The sequence below is a fragment of the Pseudonaja textilis genome, chromosome 4 (genome assembly GCF_049901715.1).
Source record: "Pseudonaja textilis isolate UNSWEBS1 chromosome 4, rPseTex1.2, whole genome shotgun sequence".
In the NCBI taxonomy this organism is placed as follows: domain Eukaryota; kingdom Metazoa; phylum Chordata; class Lepidosauria; order Squamata; family Elapidae; genus Pseudonaja; species Pseudonaja textilis.
The window spans coordinates 14,177,205-14,195,248 of record NC_141993.1 but is presented as its reverse complement, the minus strand read 5'-3'; the positions used below and the strand labels follow the sequence as shown (position 1 = coordinate 14,195,248).

Here is an 18,044-nt window from a genome sequence, read left to right as displayed (position 1 = left end):
TAAAATATCTTTTTTGAAAGCAGCTTGATCCCGGGTTACATCTCTTCATACAGACACAAATTCAAGTTCATGCTCATTTTTATATACCGTTCCATATCTTATTACCATTCTACATTTTCTTTAAAGCTTCTCCCCTCTTTTAACTCTCTTCATTCTATTTTATTTATTTCATCTCAATTTAAACCATTATACTTATATCCTTTGTCTGTCCTGTTTCAGCTGTCTATTATCTTTTCTCATTAAAACAAAATTTCTCCTGTAATCACTGATTGGAGTATGACGCCTTTATATCTTTCCCCTAAATTTATAACATTTAATATAATACATAACTTTCATTCGGATTCTGCTTAGTACATTCTAAAGCTACACACTATATTTTAAGAAAAGAAGAAATTATAAATGTATAATATAATTAAAACAACAATCCATACCAGTTCAACTCTATCGTTAAAATTAATATTCATTTAAATCTTAAACATTTTACACATTACTTTTCAAATAGGTATCATGCTTCTATGGGAACATTTATAAATTTTGCATAGTTACTTCCCCCCAATTTCACTTATATTTTAAAACATTGTGTAATTAAAATGTTCCCATTCCTTCCTAATTCAATTCTCTCATTTATTTCATTTCATTTATTTTGTTCAAAAGGTTTCACTAAATTACACTGAGTATTTTATCCCATTTTTTAATCATATATTGTTCCAGTTTTCTAACTTTATTTTTAATACAAGTATAACAATACAATCTTATGTACCTTTGCAGAATCTCGTGTTCAGTTATATTTTTACCCATTATCTCTGAATAAGTCCTGTTTCTTTACATCTTGCTCCAAATCTTTGTAGCTTCTCTTCCCTTCCTTCCTCCCTTGTTTCTACCTTTTTTACCCCCTTGTTTCTCCACCTCCATTTCCCTCTTCTGTGTTCCCCTTTTCTGTTGCTTTCTGACATTATATCCACTTTTCACCTTATTTTTCCCTTTTTTGGTTGTTTTTTTAGGTCTTAAATTCTCCATTCTCTTTCCCCCTTTCCTCTTTCTTCCCCAGATAAAGTTACTTGTTCATTTAAGATGGCTTCTTCTTTGTCCCAATCTTCTTGTTGTGCAGTCTTTTCTTGTAGTTTCTCATAGGTACAGATCGCCATTTCTAAGAAATGAAAAACGGAGCCAAAAGAGCCCTTCCCTTCTTGTTCCTCTTCTTTATATTTTTTAAATTCCATTTTCAGTTCACCCACAAGTGATGCCATTGTAAAAAAAAATTTAAACAACCACCCAATTGTTTTTAATCATTCAAATATAATTTCCAGAAGTCCCAAAGTCACCAAACAATCCAAATACACACAAGCTGTTTCATTTAACACTTTCTTCTTTTTTCACTTTCTCTTCCTGGAGTTACTATTTAGTTACAAAGTTCCAGTTAAAATGTATCTTTTAGAAGTCTTATTACAATTTAACTTTAGATTCTTTTAAATTCCAAGCAGCCTCCTCCAGCCAAATCTTGCTCTTATTCTTTTCCTCTCCCTTCCCACTTACAGCAAAAAGTTTTTTAAGTGTTCAGAAATCTTTATTGTCCCCTTGGCATTTAATCCAGTTTAATTACCTGTTAGTGCCAAAGTGGATTTTTCCGATTTCTCATTCATCTGCTGTCAACATAAGGAAGGTGAGGAAAAAAAAAACTTTCCCTTTCATTCGCTGCTTCCGAATCTTCTTTGGGAGCGATGTATCTTTTATAAGATTTAAATTCCAGGATACCTCAGTTGTTGCTTCTTATCCCGGTCAGCCAAAACTTTCACTTCTTAACTTCCTCCTGCACTTTCTTTTCCAGCTGACTGCTTCTTTGAGGTGGCCATTTCTGACTGCCGTTCTTACCGCCTTCGGGAAAGGGAGTTTAGCCAGCTGGGGAGGAAAGATGCGGCTTCCCTCGACCCTGCTGGGATCTCCCCCCTCTTCGCACACCTCTACGGGGTGGCTTAGCCCCGAAGCCGAATGGCTCAGGACGCTCCAGCGGCGAGCCCAGGCAGAAACCGCACACGATCACGGATTCCTGCCTGCCGCCGAAGCCCTGCAAACCGGAACTCCGCTGCTTCAAAGTCTTCTAAAGCCAGGGTTTATGTCCTTATTTCCTTTCCTTTTTTTCTCTCTCCCTCCCTCCCTCCTTCCATGTATTTATCTATCCATCCATATTTACTTTCTCCTCTCTCCCTTTCTTTCTGCCCCTTCCTTCCATCCCCCTTTCTTCCTTTCACTTCCTTTCTCTCTCCCTTTTTCTTTCTTTCCCTTTTCCCTTTCTTTTCTTTCTTGTATCTTTCTTCTCTTTCTCACTCCCCTCTTTCTTTCTCTCTCTCTCCTCTCTCTTTCCCTCTCTTTCTCTCTTTCTGTATCCCCCTCTTTTTCTCTACCCCTCCCTCTCTTCCTCTTTCTCTCTCTCTCTTTCTGTCCCTTCCACCTTCTCTCTCTCCTTCTAAAGCTAGGAAGCCCACCTGAAACACACACATACACACACACACGAAGGGGTGGGATCCTCTCTTTCCCTCTCTTTCCCTCTTTCTTTCTCTTTCTGTCTCCCTCTCTTTCCCCTTCTCTTTCTCTCTCCTCCCTCTTTCTTTTTCTTTTTGTCCCTTCCTTCCATCCCCTCTGACTTTCACTTCCTTTCTCTCTCCCTTTTTCTTTCTTTCTTGCTCTTTCTCTCTCCCATCCTCTTTCTTTCTTGCCCTTCCTTCCTTCCTTCTCTTTCTCTCTCTCTCACACACACACACACACAAGCGGGCAGCGGGAGAAGAAAGCGAACTGCCCCAGGAGTTACCGTCCTCGCTGATGCTTCCTTCTCCCGGGGCTGCTCACGTCATCCAGTGGTGCTGGGTGGAGGCAGCAGTTATGGGAAGTGGGTGGGAGAAGGAGAAAGCGAATAGCTGTGTCCTCCCTTTCGGAGCACATGGATGGCGGCGGGGCCAGCAGTGGGGGAGGGGGCAGCAATGGCGCAGCTATGGGAAATCCCAGCAGTTCCTGACCTCCCTTTCAGGGGACAACGGCAGCAGCCCTGGAACATTCATCCGCCCTCCCTTTCAGAGCACATGGGCTTTGGGGGGAGCGGCGGGAGGGGGAGCAGCGGTGGCAGCCCAGCTATGGGAAGCAGCTCTAGGACTAGTTCCCAGCCTTTCAGGGCACAACACAGCAGTGGCGGCGGCGGGGGTGGCGACAGTGCGGCTATGGGAAGAAGCCCCAGGAGTTCCCAGCCTCCCTTTCGGAGCACCTCCACCGCCCCTCTCAGCCCCAGCACAGCAGAGAAATCGAACAGCTATGGGCTGCCATCACCACATCACCCTGAGGGCTGCCTGCTCGCCCATCCGCTGGCTGGACTGGCCCAGAAACAGCACCCCACCTTGGCCTCCTCCCGCCTGGCCACCGGATTCTTGATGTGGACAGAGGCTGCTGGTTGGAGCTAGAATTGGAATTAAATGCTGTGTGGCTGTGGCGGAAAGGACCGGGGCAGCACTAGGCAGCTTGGATAAGCAGGCACGAGTGAGGCAGCGGGTGCTCTGGTGTCAAGAAGCTCTGGTTCTTTTCGCCAGAGACACGCAGTCTTTTTTTCCAATTCTAGCTATGCCCTTGCACTCGGTGCCGCAGGAGCCCAGCACTGCTCTTCCCATTGCTCCAACCAGCAGCCTCCCCTCCTATCAAGCCAGCAGCCAGACAGGAGGCCCAGGACGGGCACAAGGTGGAGGAGGCTTGGAAAGATCCCAGTCAGTGGGGGGAGGCCCAGCAAGGTCCCGGGAGATGGGGGGAAGCGCAAGGTCCCAGGTGGTGGAAGGAGGCCCAGAAAGATCCTGGGTGGTGGGGGAGGTACAGTAAGGTCCCGGGCAGTGGGGGAGGCCTGGAAAGATCCCGGGTGGTGTGGGGAGGCCCGGCAAGGTCCCAGGAAGTGGGGGAGACCTGGAAAGATCCCAGGTGGTGGGGAGGCCCAGCAAGGTCCCGGGGGTAGAGGGAGGACCAGCAAGGTCCTGGGCGGTGGGGGGAGGCCCCGAAAGGCCCAGGCCATGGGCAAGGGTCTCAAAGAGGGCTGCAGAGGACCTGGGGAGCCCCAGAGAGGGCTGGGGGGGCTCAGGGAGGCACAGGGACAATGGAGGAACGGCTAGCACGACTCACAGGCTTACCTGTGAGCAGGGAGATCAGTAAAGAGGCTCGTGTCGCAGTGAAAGGCAGGCAGCAATGGCTGCCCTGGTGGGCGGGCAGAAGCAGGCTGCAGGCTGGTCACGCATGGGCACGATGTTGCGCAATTGCAATAGGAACTGACCAGGCAGGGAACGGAGAAGCGGGCAGAGGGGGCGGGGCCAGCCAGAGGCCTGATTTATCGGTTCTCCGAACTATTGGGAACCATAACTAGTTCTATAGAACCAGTGCAAACTGGTAGAATCCTACCCCTGCCCTCGGGGTTGAAATGAATCTTTTGAATTGGAAGTATGGCATCATAGAAATTTACATATTTGCATAATGATAATCTTAGTTTTATTTATTTAGCATATGGCAAATACAAGGACTTATAGTAGTTCAAATGTTAATGTCCAGTCCATTCAGCCATTCAAGGACAGAGTGGCCTATGTTGAAAACAATCAGACACTGGGTTGGTGTAAGCTCTTGACGGACATTCAGACACAATGTGATGGATATTTTGTTGAGGAGCACCCCAGTCACGCTGAGTGGTAGAGACAAGACCCCACTTAAACAATGAATCCCGGGAGACACAATGTTGGGTACGGATCCTATTCAGAGTTGACCAATGCTGACGAGGAAGGTCAAAACCTGGAACCTTTTGTGTAGGGTCATCTATGTAATTGCCTGCATCTGGGCAATTCAGCAGCCATTTCTTAGTTTGTGATACTGACTTAATTATATAAAAAACTGATTCAGGTTTGCAATATTTAGCTAATTCCCAGCCAGCAGAAAGTGAATATTGTTGAGTGCATTCAACATTTAAACGAAATGACCCCTTTTTCTATAGACTTGCTATAGAAAGCACCCAGATTAAAATAAGTGAAGAAGAAATAAAATACTACTTATTTATGACATAGGCGTCTAACTTTTTGGCTTGCCTGGGCTACACTGAGTGAAAAGGAATTGTCTTGGCCACATATAAAACAGTTAATGTATATAAACAACATATACAGTAATGTTAACAAGTTTATGATCTTGTGGGGCCACATTAGGAATTGTCCAGGGCCACATGCATCCCATGGGCTAGATACGCCTGATCTACGATGTTCGCTTCTTCTCCCAAGAAGAGTTGAAAAGTTTCTGTCTTACTATCATTGCATTGTACTGGAGCCTATGTTATTTTGTTAGATCTTTCCGTAACAACTCATGAGATAATGAAACATGGCAGACAACATATATCCTGCCCTACTCTCTTAAATAATGTGTTTATATTATTTTGATATTTTAGAAACAGTGGATGCAACCTATCTGGAATGTTTCATCATAAACTGCCTGCAAATAATTGGAAGTTTATCAACTTATCTAAAAACAATCCAGATACATTTACACTATCACTATCCAAACATTTTATTCTTTTCTCTCGAAATTTCTTACCTCTTTAACATGGGCATCATCAAAATACATCCACATACGAATCTTTGTTTGAAAGAAAAAGGTGGAGTAATGTTTTCCATAGTAGCAGATCATTCCAACCAAATACAATTCACATTGTTTTGCTTTGTCGTCAGTTACTCTGAAGAACAGCTTCAGGGAGGGAAGAATAATCTCAGTACAATTCTTGCATTTCTCTAAAACTTAAATTTACTTAATAAAAACTATTTAAGCTGAAGGAAAGATGTTTGAAATAAATGCAGAACACACAAACAGGGACGTGCACATATAGATGAAGGACAGTTAGCACAGTCAAACAAGAACGTATATATTGCCATAAGATTTAAGACTCACATCACCCAGTTTAAGGCAAGTGCCCAGGCTATGAATGACATCCTCCGCCAAATCTGAGTGATCCGAATCCCAGACCAGTCCAATGGTGATGATCTGTGGAGAGTTCATCAACACTCGGCGTATCTGAATTTTTTCTCCACAATTGCTCTGAAAAGAAACCCAATATATTTAATTCCTGGTGGTTTTAAACATTCCTTTTTTTAGTATTATTATGCCTTCATCTCCTGATAACAACTTATCTTGGTTTCAGACAAAATTTCTGAAAATGCAACTGGTTTGTATAATGGAAAGAAACAGGAGTATACCACCTAGTGTCAGCTTTGGAAGCCATATTGAGATTCAATGCTCCCATGCTGCAACAATTGAGCCTGAGAAAGTGGGAGGGGGGGGGGGAATTCATTTGAGTATATCTATTAGACAAAATAAAATTCTTTTGTTTGGTTCAAGGTTACTGAGTGTGGTGCATAATGAAATGGGAATCTTACTTTAGGACGGATGGTGATTGGACCATGTGATGTGATGATGGCTAAGCGGGAATGGATTTGTAGTTTTGACTTTTGCAAGGAAGCCCAGAACTTTCAGATTCGGGATGCCACAGATGTGCCAGTTACTATCCAAATAAAGGTACCTTTGAGATATTTCTGTTTCAAAGTTATTGATTGGAATGGAGAGTTACTGGAACGCCGACACCTAGAGTATAAACAGGTGTAACCAACCCACTTGGAGTAGCCCCACAGCAAGATAGATTTATATTGTGGTGACGCATAGGGGCTGAAAACCAAATGTATAAGAAAAACCTTTTCTCTTAGTAAGTGCTGTCACATGTAATTTCCTAAATATAAATCCATCCTGTTGCTTTATCTGTAACACTGCAGTCAGCAATCCTTGTTTTATTGGGTGATAGGTAATAAAAAAATCTACTGTAGTTCTTTATTCTATTCCAAGTCAACTATAACTTTTATCAAATAAATTTAACAAAAAATAAATAAAATATATTAATTTCTTCAAATATTCCTAAATGTTAAAAAAGAATATTGTGCATGTATTAAACTGTTCCTAACAAAGGATAATATTTATAGCTCAGGGATGAAATGAAGGGTCCTTGGTATTATCTGAGCTTGGTTGTTTTTTGCAGATGTTTCATTACTCAAACTAGGTAACATCATCAGTACTGGTTACTAATGAAATGTTTGTAAGAAAACAACCAAGCTCAGAGAGTACCAAAGACCCCTCATTAAAATGTTAAAAGAGAATGGTAAGGAAAAGGATAATTTTGAAATAAAGACTTTTTGAGAACATATACATATTGGAGTTAAGCTAGGTTTTAGTTAATCAGATTGTATGTTTTCATTATGCAATTTACTCTAGAAGTGAAATATTTGTAGTAGTTTTATAAATATCACTTGGTTTTAGCCATTTTGGCTTGGTTCTGGTTGGTTTCCAGCTCTGTTGAACTGCCTATTGTGTAACAGAGGCCACGTTCTATTACTGCATCAAAAAGGAAGTACCAAAAAGGCTAACTTGCTCTCCTTGTACTTTCTGCGCACTGATCCATCTGTATGTCAAGGGCAGTGGTGGGACTTTGTCATACCCACTCTTAATAGCTTTCTCGACCTGGCATAGCTGCAACTTTTTGTAGCTGCTGTTCCAGCACAAAGAGATTGGAAGAAATTGCAATACATTTTAAACCCCTGTCAGAGAATGCACCACTTTCTTAAAAAAATGTTCTTTTAGTTGGATTAAGGATTTTCAGTGTGAATCCAATCCCCAGAGTAATATATAATGATAAATCTATTTAGTATACATGTAGTTCTTGACTAACAACCATTTGTTTAATGACTGTTTGAAGTTACATGTCATTGAAAAAAGTGACTTACAACCAACCCGCACGATCATCCCAGCACCCACTCAGTCACATGATCAGGCACTTCAGCATAGGTCAGTGCTGACCATGTGATTCACTTAACAACTACAATGATTTGCTTAACAACTGTGGCAAAAATGATTGTAAAATTGGGTATCTCATTTAACAGCCACCTTCTATAGCAATGGAAATTCTTGCCCCAACTGTGGTTCTAAGTCAATGACTACCTATACAAGTAGCACTCAACTTACAACAGTTCACTTAGTTCAGTCAGTTCATGAAAAAAAATAGTTTATGACTATTTTTCACACTTATGACCATTGCAGCATCCCCATGGTCACATGATCAAAATTCAGACTCTGGGCAACTGACTTATATTTATGACAGTTGCCAGTGTCCCAGGTTCATGTGATCCTCTTTTGTGGCCTTCTGATAAGCAGTCAATGGGAAAGCCAGATCCCCTTAACATTACTAATTTAACAAATGCAATGATTCACTTAACAACTGTGGTGAGAAGAGTCATAAAATGGGGGCACTTAGCAACATAAATTTTGGACTCAATTGTGGTGGCAACTAACGGATTACCTGTACGGACAAATCGCATACTAAAAACCTCTCAACGCAAAAGCAGCCCTCAGTGCATACTCCCCCACTCCCATTTGGGCTATTTCTTCTACTAAATACAAATGATGTATACAAACCGGACAGTTTCTCATGTCTCCCATTGTGCTGGCATTTTGTAGCAGCTCTCCAAACATATCAGGCGTCGGTTTGTCTCGTCTTTCCAGCATGCAAATGGCCTGATTGCTTTAAATGTTGAAAAAGTATAAAGCAAGAATTAAAAACATATTTCTTCATAAACAATATTTAAACCTGTTGCTGCTTCTTGAAGTGTAGCATTTGGAAGAACAGCATTTCAGTTTACAAGTTCAGCAAATGTGCACTTGAATAAAATCTATGCTTCAATCAAGCCAGATTTCTAATGGAGGGCAAATTGAACTTTAATGCCTAACGTATCTACTGATTACTCTGTCAACTATTCAATTCTGAGCTGAAATTTGAGATGCTTTATCTACAATGAATTCACAGCCTTTGAGTTCTTCGTGCACATGAGCCCTTGTTTCCTGACTTCATCTTTGCAGATACCCCATCCCATTGGGCCCACCACCTCTGGTGATTACAGAGAATGAGGTGCAAGGACTATTTCACAGACAAAATACAGGAAAAGCACCAGGCCCAGACAAGATAACTCCTTCTTGCTTAAAAGCTTGTGCTGATCAACTGGACCTCATCTTCATCCGCATCTTTAATAAATCACTAGAGATGTGCTATGTTTCTTCTTGCTTCAAATGCTCTACTATCATCCCAGTGCCAAAGAAACTTTCCATCAAGGAACTGAATGATTCCCAACCAGTTGCTCTAACATATGTAATTTTATGAAGGCCTTTGAAAGGACACTGCTGGCCCACCTGAAAACCATCATGGACCTGCTGTTAGACTCCAATTCAGCATTCAATACCTCATACCAGATATTCTTCTAACTAAACTAAATCAGCTAGCTGTACCTGACCACACTTGAAAATGGATCATAAGCTTCCTAACAGACAGGAAGCAGCAGGTGAAGCTAGGCAAAACCACACCTGACACCTGTACAATTAGCACAGGAGCCCCCCAGGGTTGTGTGCCCTCTCCACTGCTCTTCTCTCTATATACCAATGACTGCATCTCAAAAGATCCCTCTATTAAGTTTGCAGATAATACAACAGTGATTGGTCTCATTCGAGACAACGATGAATCTGCATACAGACGGGAGGTTGAACAACTTGCCTCGTGGTGCGACTGGAACAATCTGGAACTAAATATACTCAAAACCGTAGAAATGGTGGTAGACTTTAGGAGAAACCCTTCCATTCTACCACCTCTTACAATACTAGATAACACAGTATCAACGGTAGAGACCTTCAAGTTTCTAGGTTCTATCATATTTCAAGACTTAAAATAGACATCTCACATCAAAAATGTCATCAAAAAAGCACAACAAAGAATGTTCTTTCTGCTCCAACTCAGAAAGCTCAAACTGCCCAAAGAGTTGCTGATTCAATTCTACAGAGGAATTATTGAGTCTGTCATCTGCGTCTCTATAACGGTCTGGTTTGGCTCTGCAACCAAACAAGACAGACACAGACTTCAACGGATAATTAGAACTGCAGAAAAAACAATTGCCACCAACCTGCCTTCCATTGTGGACCCATATACTGCACGAGTCAAAAAGAGGGCTGTGAAAATATCTACAGACCCCTCACATCCTGGAAATAAATTGTTTCAACTTCTACCCTCAAAACGATGCTATAGGGCACTGCACACCAGAACAACTAGACACAAGGACAGCTTTTTCCCGAATGCCATCACTCTGCTAAACAACTAATTCCCACAACACTGTCAACTTATTTACTAAGACTGTTACTATTATTCCTCTAATCCTTCCTAGTACTTATCTCTTCCTGCTAATGACTATAACCATGTTGCTTGTATCTTTACAATTTATATTGTTTTATTTGTTTCCTAGTATGATTTGATTGCTTATTAGTAACCTATCACTATCACTATCATGTTGTATCTTATGGTTCTTGATGAATGTATTTTCTTCCTTTATGTACATTGAGAGCATATGCACCAAAGACAAATTCCTTGTGTGTCCAATCACACTTGGCCAATAAAGAATTCTATTCTATTCTATTCTATTCTATTCTATTCTATTCTATTCTATTCTATTCTATTCTATTCTATTCTAGTTATAGAATAGAATTGTGTCCCTATTGTGTCTAGTTATGTGTCCCTATTTCCATATTTTGTATATCCTTTTTGTCTTTTAGTTTATCAGAGAGATATTTGTCCAACCATGCTGGTTTTTTCTTGAATTTCTTGTTTTTCTTTTTCAATGGTATTGTGTTGGACTGGGCTTTTATTATCATATTTTTCAGTTTTTCGTGCTTCTTGAGTTGTTTTCCCCTTTAGGATTTTCATCCATGGAATTTTTCTTAGGATCTCTCTGAGTTTGTTAAAATCAGCTTTAAGATACTGGCTGGATTATGTTCTATTGCTTGTACATTGCTACATTATATTGAATTCCAATATGACATGGTCACTCTCACCCAAAGTTCAACTCCCTCTATCACTTTTTCTCTATTAGTAAGAATTAGATCCAATATAACTTTTCCTCTAGTTCCCTCCTCTATCTTTTGAAAGACAAAGTTATCAGCTAGATTGGTAAAAATCTGTTTGATTTTCCACTTGCTGCTGAGTTTATTTTCCAGTTGATATCAAGGTAGTTAAAGTCTCCCTGTGGTATGTTTCCTACACACATTTGTTAGTTGTTTAGCAAAACATTCATCCTATTTCTTCTGTTTGATTGGGTGGTCTATAGCAGTGGCCCCCAACCTTTTTTGTGCCACGGCCCGGTACCGGCATCACAAAATGTCGAGCGACCGGCCAGCCAGCCGTCCTCCACTTCTCCCCGCCTCCTTCAACTCCTTTGTCGATGGGCTTCGGGATGGCTTCGGGACAGTCGTTCAGCTCGCCTTGCCTTGGGTGCTGAAAGAATTCTCGTGTCTTAGTTTTGTTCGAAGCCGCCCCCGCTTTGATGAAACTAAGGCGCGAGGATTCCTTCAGGACCCAAACGCCACTTTCCAACCGGAAAAGCTCACTGGAAGCACTTTCTCATCAAAACAAGATGGCGGCGCCCAGCAAACCGGCGGCCCGGTAGAAAATGTTCCACGGACCGGTACCAGTCCGCGGCCTGGTGGTTGGGGACGCCTGGTCTATAGTATACTTCTATAGCAATTCATTCTGTTTTCCTTTCTAGGAGGTTTTCATCCATGGTTTTGTGGATTTCTATAGAGATGTAGTGAATGTTTATGTATAATGCAACTCCACCTCCTCTTCTGTTATGTATATTTCTTTTGAATAGCTTGTATCCTTACATTTTAGTCATGAGTTTCATCCCACCATGTTTCAGTAATGGCAACTATATTATATTTACCTTTATGTACTAGTACTTCAAGTTCACCATGTTTTTTCCCTAACTTTTGACAATTCATGTATTGGCATTTAAGTCCTTTGTGGGTCTTGGATATACAGGTAGTCCTCGACTTACAATAGTTCATTTAGTGACCATTGAAAGTTACAATGGCACTGAAAAAAGTGACATATGATAGTTTTTCATAGTTTACAACCTTTGCAGCATACCCGTGGTCACGTGATCAAAATTCAGATGTTTAGTGACTGGTTCATACTTATGACCATTGCAGCGTCCTGGGGTCACATAATCCCCTTTTGCAACCTTGTGACAAGAAAAGTCAATGGGGAAGCTGGATTCACTTAACAACTACCGTGTTTCTCCAACAATACGGCCTCCCCCAATAGGAAGTCCCAGCATGCTTTATAGGCATAAAATTAAATTAACCCCCTCCCCCCAAATTAAGGCCTATATTAAACATGCAAAATGGGGGGGGAATGGTGGGGGAGGGCTTGCCGTTAGGAAGTATTTTTGTTGCATACCGGGATATGGTGCTGCTTGCATTGACTTCGGCGTTGGTGGGGCACTTCGTATCGGGACACCTTCCGCCATCCTTGCTTTCCCTTTCCCCCATACTGCCGCAGCGTTTGGTGCAGCCAGCCAGGCCTCCTCCCTGCAACTGGAGCCCAGCGGAGACACTCGGCTTCAGGCGCTCCTGTCGCTGCCTTCCCTTCGCCTTTGAAGGCAAAGCCAATTCTTTTAAAAACAACGTCCTACTACTGGTATGACAAAGCCTCCCCTGCCCAAGAGGGCAGCCCAACACCATGTGGGGAGGCAAATCTCCCGGGGCTGCAGCGCAGGATCGACCTACCGGGGGAGAAGCGCTCAGCCGCCATCCCTGCCTGGCGCCAGGCAGAGCGTGAAGAGCTTTGCCTGGGGCGCCCAGCGCAGCCAACAGGTGGGCCCTCCTACCCAGTGGCGGAGCTCTCACCAAGGCAGCAAGCGCCTCCCCGCCGGGCCCTCCACTCATCCTGCCAGGGCTGCACCAGAGCCATGCGGGCTGGGCAAAGCCGGGAAAGCGAGCCACAGGTGCACGCCTGCATGCCAAGCGAAAGAGCTGGGCCGACCCGTACCGGGAATGGGCTTTGTCTTTGAACGATGCCCGAGAAGGTGGCGACAGGAGCGCCTGAAGCCGAGTGGCTCCGGTTGCAGGGAGGAGCCCTGGCTGGCTGTGTGTGACTGCACCAAACGCCACGGTGTTGCTCTAAATGCTGCGGCAGCACAGGGAGAAGGGAAAGCAATGGTGGCAGAAGGTCTCCCGATACAAAGTGCCTCACCAATGCTAACATCCAAGCCGTCGGCGCCCGCCCGCCTGAGGATGAAGGGGGGGATTAAGTCACTCCCGAAAAGACGGCCTAGCTGTTTTTTCGGGGGTCAAAAAATCATAAGGCCCAGCCTTATTTTGTGAGAAACACGGTATGTTCCTAACTTAAGAATTGCAGTGATTCACTTAACAACTATGGCAAAAAAGTCATAAAATGGGGCAAAAGTCACTTAACAGATGTCTCACTTAACAGAAATTTTGGGCTCAATTTAGGTCATAAATCGAGGACTACCTGTACGTCTTATATTTGGGGGCATATTTGCTATATCTCCTACTTTGTAAATGGGTTTTCCATCCTTTCCATCATTCTCTACTTTATTGTGTTTTTCCTTTCCTTCTTCTTTTACTCCCTACCTCCTTATTAGTTAACTAGTGGCTTTCACTTGGAATTAGGTTCTAATCTAAAGGTTTTGAGAATTGCCGCCCTCCTCCCTCAATTTTAGTTTAAAGCCTTTCTGATCAGATGAGCCAGTCGTTTTCCAAATATATTCTTTCCAATTCCTGTGAAGCTCACTCCATCCCTTGCCAGTAGCCCTTCATGTAGGTAATGCAGACCATGGCCTAGGAAATCAAAGTTCTCTTGACAACACCATTTTTTAAGCCAGTGGTTTGTTTCTAAAATCCTTCATTCCCTCATTGGATATTGGCCTTTTGTTGGAAGTATAGATGAAATCTCCATTTGTGGTCCTAATTCTTTAACTTTCTTCCCTAGCTGATCATAATCTCTTGTTACTGTTTTTAGATTCATTATTGTGTCATCGGTCCCCATGTTTAGGAGAAAAAAGGGGTTGTAATCTGTGAGGTTGATTATTTTGTAAGGTTCTCAGTAAAATCTTTGATTTTTCTTCAGGGAAACAACATACTCATAAATTCTCAGAATGTAAATGAGACCACAGGAGAGTTGTACTTTCAGACTTGCAAGATTATGTTAATGTAGCCTTATAATAAAGGAGAATTTGCTAATCTATTCATGTGTCCTGTCTGGCTTACCTAGGAAGGCTGGTAATACATACCAAAATATCAAAAAAGGGGGGGAAATTAAGCCAAGGAATTTCTTCTTTTTTTGCAAAAAGCTTGAGACTCACCAGAGTGAAGTAGTTGAGATATAATGCACCATCTGGATGAAGGGCAATGGGTCAGAAGTAGCACCACAACTGGTACAGACACACTAAATCAGATAAATAAATGATTAGATATTAACAAAAGAAAATATTTTTTGCTTATTTCCAAGTCTATTTTTTCATTTCAGGATTAATATAAGAATGTTGTTTTTCTGTACCTGTTCAAACAAGGTCATTGCAAATTTCTGATGTGAAATACAATGTGGGGCAGTGCAGATATCTTCCTTAGATTCATCTGCAATATGGAAATGAATCCTCATTAAGAGGTTCTCCTACATCCAGGAAAACAGGAAAAGGAAATTAGGGTTAATATTAAAAATTGAGTTGTATGAAATTTGATTCTAAATGTTCTAAAATTCATTTAAAAACTAGGAGTGACAATTTTTGACAGCAACTCATATAGTATATATATGTCACTTATTAACTTTCTATGAAAGTAGAATCAAATACATTATTCATTATGCTAAACTTTAACATTTCATTAGGTTTGGCATATATGTAATGTTCTAACTAAATAGTCAAATTATAGATCAATAGCTGAACACCTCTAGTTGCTTTACTGACCCTGGGAATAATATACAATTAAGGGCCTTGAAAATAAACAAAATAATGGCTTTGTTTTGACATTTTAAGAGAACAATAATCAAAATATTTGTTATAAGAGAATAGAGTATTGGAAACCGCCTTCCTAGGGAAATTATGAAAAGCATTTTTATAACCTATTTTGTAGTAATTTGGAAACTCATCTGTTTAGATATTGTAGCTTTTTCAGTTTTATCACAATATTTTAGAAATTAATTTTATATTGTCAATACTGACATTTTCTTTTAATATACGTAGTTCTCTATCAATTGAGACTGGATTTCTTTTGCTAAATGATGCAATCATAAAGTGTGAGAACAATCTCTGCAGTCCTCTAGGCAGCTCACAATCAAAAATCCAGAAGAAATAAAAACGAAATTTAAACAAAATGAAAGTAAAATGGAATCATAAAATAACCAAGAAAAAAGAAAACAAAGAAAAAGAACAAGGAAAATACATCAATATGATTACCGTATATACTCGAGTATAAGTCGACCCGAATATAAGCCGAGGCACCTAATTTTGCCACAAAAAACTGGGAAAACTTATTGACTCGAGTATAAGCCGAGTTTTTCAACACATTTTTTGTGCTGAAAAAAAACCCCTTGGCTTATACTCGAGTGAGATTCCCTCTGAAAGAAAAATGGTGTGGAGCTCCGGAGCTGGGCAGCCGCTTCCCTGCTTCCGTGTTTCCTTGCAACTTGTAAGCATGGGGGTAATTGGAAGCAGAAAAGTTCTTGCATGAGGATATATTGTTTTTTCTTTTTTTAACTGTTTTTAGGGGGGGGGGAAGACCCACCGTCATGTGAGAATGCTCAGACACGAAATCTATCTGCCTGAAAATAAGTGTGTGTGTGGGGGGGTGTTAACAGAGGGAAGACATAGGGAGAAGGCAAAAGCGACGGAAGATGCTTCAGGGGAAACTGAGGGGGAGACTCACCCTTGGTCCAGATGAGCCCCCTTCCCTGCCCCTAAGGAAGCAGAGGCAGCCAGCAAGGGCAGGCAAGCCCTGCTTCACGGACTCCGTCCATCCTTGCTCCCACCCACCCACCCAAAGTCATGAAGTCCCTCAATCGCGCAGCCCAGAATCGCCCTCCCCTCGGGGCAGCAACAACGCCGGTGTTTCCTGAAACAAGAAGCTCCGCCGTGCAATGAAAGCGCCCTGGCTCTAGGCTCAGAAAACAACGTGATCCGAGGTGGCTTCGTTTCCTCAGCCCCAGCTGCTTTCAGTCCGCTCGGGGGAGGAGGAGGAGGAGGAGGTGGTGACGGCGGCTCGCGTTATTTTCTGAGCTCTAGGCTCTGGGCTCGCGATCTCAGAAAACAACGCGAGCCGCCGCCACCTCCCCCTCCCCTCCTCCCGAGCGGACTGAAAGCAGCTAGGGCTGAGAAGCAAGCCACCTCGACTCGCGTTGTTTTCTGAGATCGCGAGCCTAGAGCTCGGAAAATAACGCGAGCCGCCGCCACCACCTCCTCCTCCTCCCCCTCCTCCTGAGCGGACTGAAAGCAGCTGGGGCTGAAGAAATGAAGCCACCTCGGCTCGCGTTGTTTTCTGAGCCTAGAGCCAGGGCGCTTTCATTGCACGGAGGAGCTTCTTGTTTCAGGAAACACCGGGCATCGTTGCTGCCCCCTGAGGGAGGGCGATTCTGGGCTGCGCGATTGGGGGACTTCGTGGCTTTGGGTGGGTGGGTGGGTGGGTGGGAGCGAGGATGGACGGAGTCCGTGAAGCGGGGCTTGCCTGCCCTTGCTGGCTGCCTCTGCTTCCTTAGGGGTGGGGAAGGGGGCTCATCTGGACCAAGGGTGAGTCTCCCCTCAGTTTCCCCTGAAGGATCTTCCGTCGCTTTTGCATTCTCCCTATGTCTTCCCTCTGTTAAAATCCCCCCCGCACACACACACTTATTTTCAGGCGGATAGATTTCGTGTCTGAGCATTCTCACATGACGGTGGGTCTTTCCCCCCCCTAAAAACAGTTAAATAAAGAAAAAACAATATATCTTCATGCAAGAACTTTTCTGCTTCCGATTACCCCCATGCTTACAAGTTGCAAGGAAACACGGAAGCAGAGAAGCGGTTGCCCAGCTCCGGAGCTCCACACCATTTTTTTTTTCAGAGGGAATCTCACTTGAGTATAAGCCGAGGGGGTTTTTTTTAGCACAAAAAATGTGCTGAAAAACTCGGCTTATACTCGAGTATACACGGTAGTTTTAAAAAAAGGCTTGGGGTTTTTTTGGACTATGGGGGGAGCTTCATTATTTGTTGCTTCCTCAAACACTACAGCTTTTACTAACTTAGCAAAATGCAGAATTGTTTTTTTAGAATTTCTCAGCTTTCTATCACTTTTATACTCACAAAGCATTCTGCAGCATCATCCATAATGCCTAGCTGGAAACGCTGCTCATCTTGAAAGGTCTTTGCAAGAGCACTACGAAGAGCATCAGAAGGTAACACTTTGTCATTGCTGCACTGGAACTGGTTAAAGATACCCTAGATGGATAAAAGCATAGAAATTTTAAAGTGCTCAAATTATTTCTACCATACTGATAAAGAACCAAAAGTAATTATGTTTACCAAATCGTTAATACACAGACTACTCTTGCCATTCTGGGAGGATGGAGAATAGCTATTTACTGTCTATGTAAGATCTCGAGATACTTAAGCTAACATAGCTGTTTTATTAAGGCTAAATATATACAATTCCTTTAATCCTTTCACAGCATTCTATTTTTAATCCTATGAAACCCATTGCCATTCTTTATTCTAGTTTCTCTAGTCCTTAATTATGTTGTGCAGAGCAGGCCACAGTAGTCAACATGGAGCCCTCACAATGCATATGTCAACTCTCTAACTAGTGAACGCAAAATAAGGAAACACTCTTGGGAGCTTGAAATTCCCAAAGGTAAAACATTATTGGATGCACCATTTTGATACTGAAGAATCAAAACCAGTCTGGTTTTCCTGCACAAATGCTTGCCTAGTTAAACAATAGCTTCCTCTTCCTCCCACCCCGGATGATCACATTATCCAATTATGAAATGTCCTTTTGTTATGGGAACAGCCCATCTCTTTCTCAAGCACCTGCAGTGGTGACCTTGATGGTTGCTAGGCTCTTACAATCCACAAACACATTCTCAGCATTCTAATCCCCCT

The 18,044-nt window shown here is 42.5% G+C and overlaps 1 protein-coding gene across 2 annotated transcripts in view; it reads right to left on the bottom strand.

Annotated features, from left to right (window-relative positions):
• USP54 (ubiquitin specific peptidase 54) overlaps positions 1 to 18,044 on the bottom strand; it is a 134,369-nt gene that overhangs the window by 50,345 nt on the left and 65,980 nt on the right. For both annotated transcript variants that reach the window (XM_087933855.1, XM_087933856.1), the window contains exons 4-9: positions 17,247 to 17,381; positions 14,477 to 14,590; positions 14,283 to 14,365; positions 8,500 to 8,605; positions 5,935 to 6,081; positions 5,584 to 5,733 (exon numbers count right to left, since the gene is read on the bottom strand). In XM_087933855.1, coding sequence (XP_087789981.1) covers positions 5,584 to 5,733; positions 5,935 to 6,081; positions 8,500 to 8,605; positions 14,283 to 14,365; positions 14,477 to 14,590; positions 17,247 to 17,381 — 735 coding nt within the window. The remainder of the gene's footprint in view (positions 1 to 5,583; positions 5,734 to 5,934; positions 6,082 to 8,499; positions 8,606 to 14,282; positions 14,366 to 14,476; positions 14,591 to 17,246; positions 17,382 to 18,044) is intronic.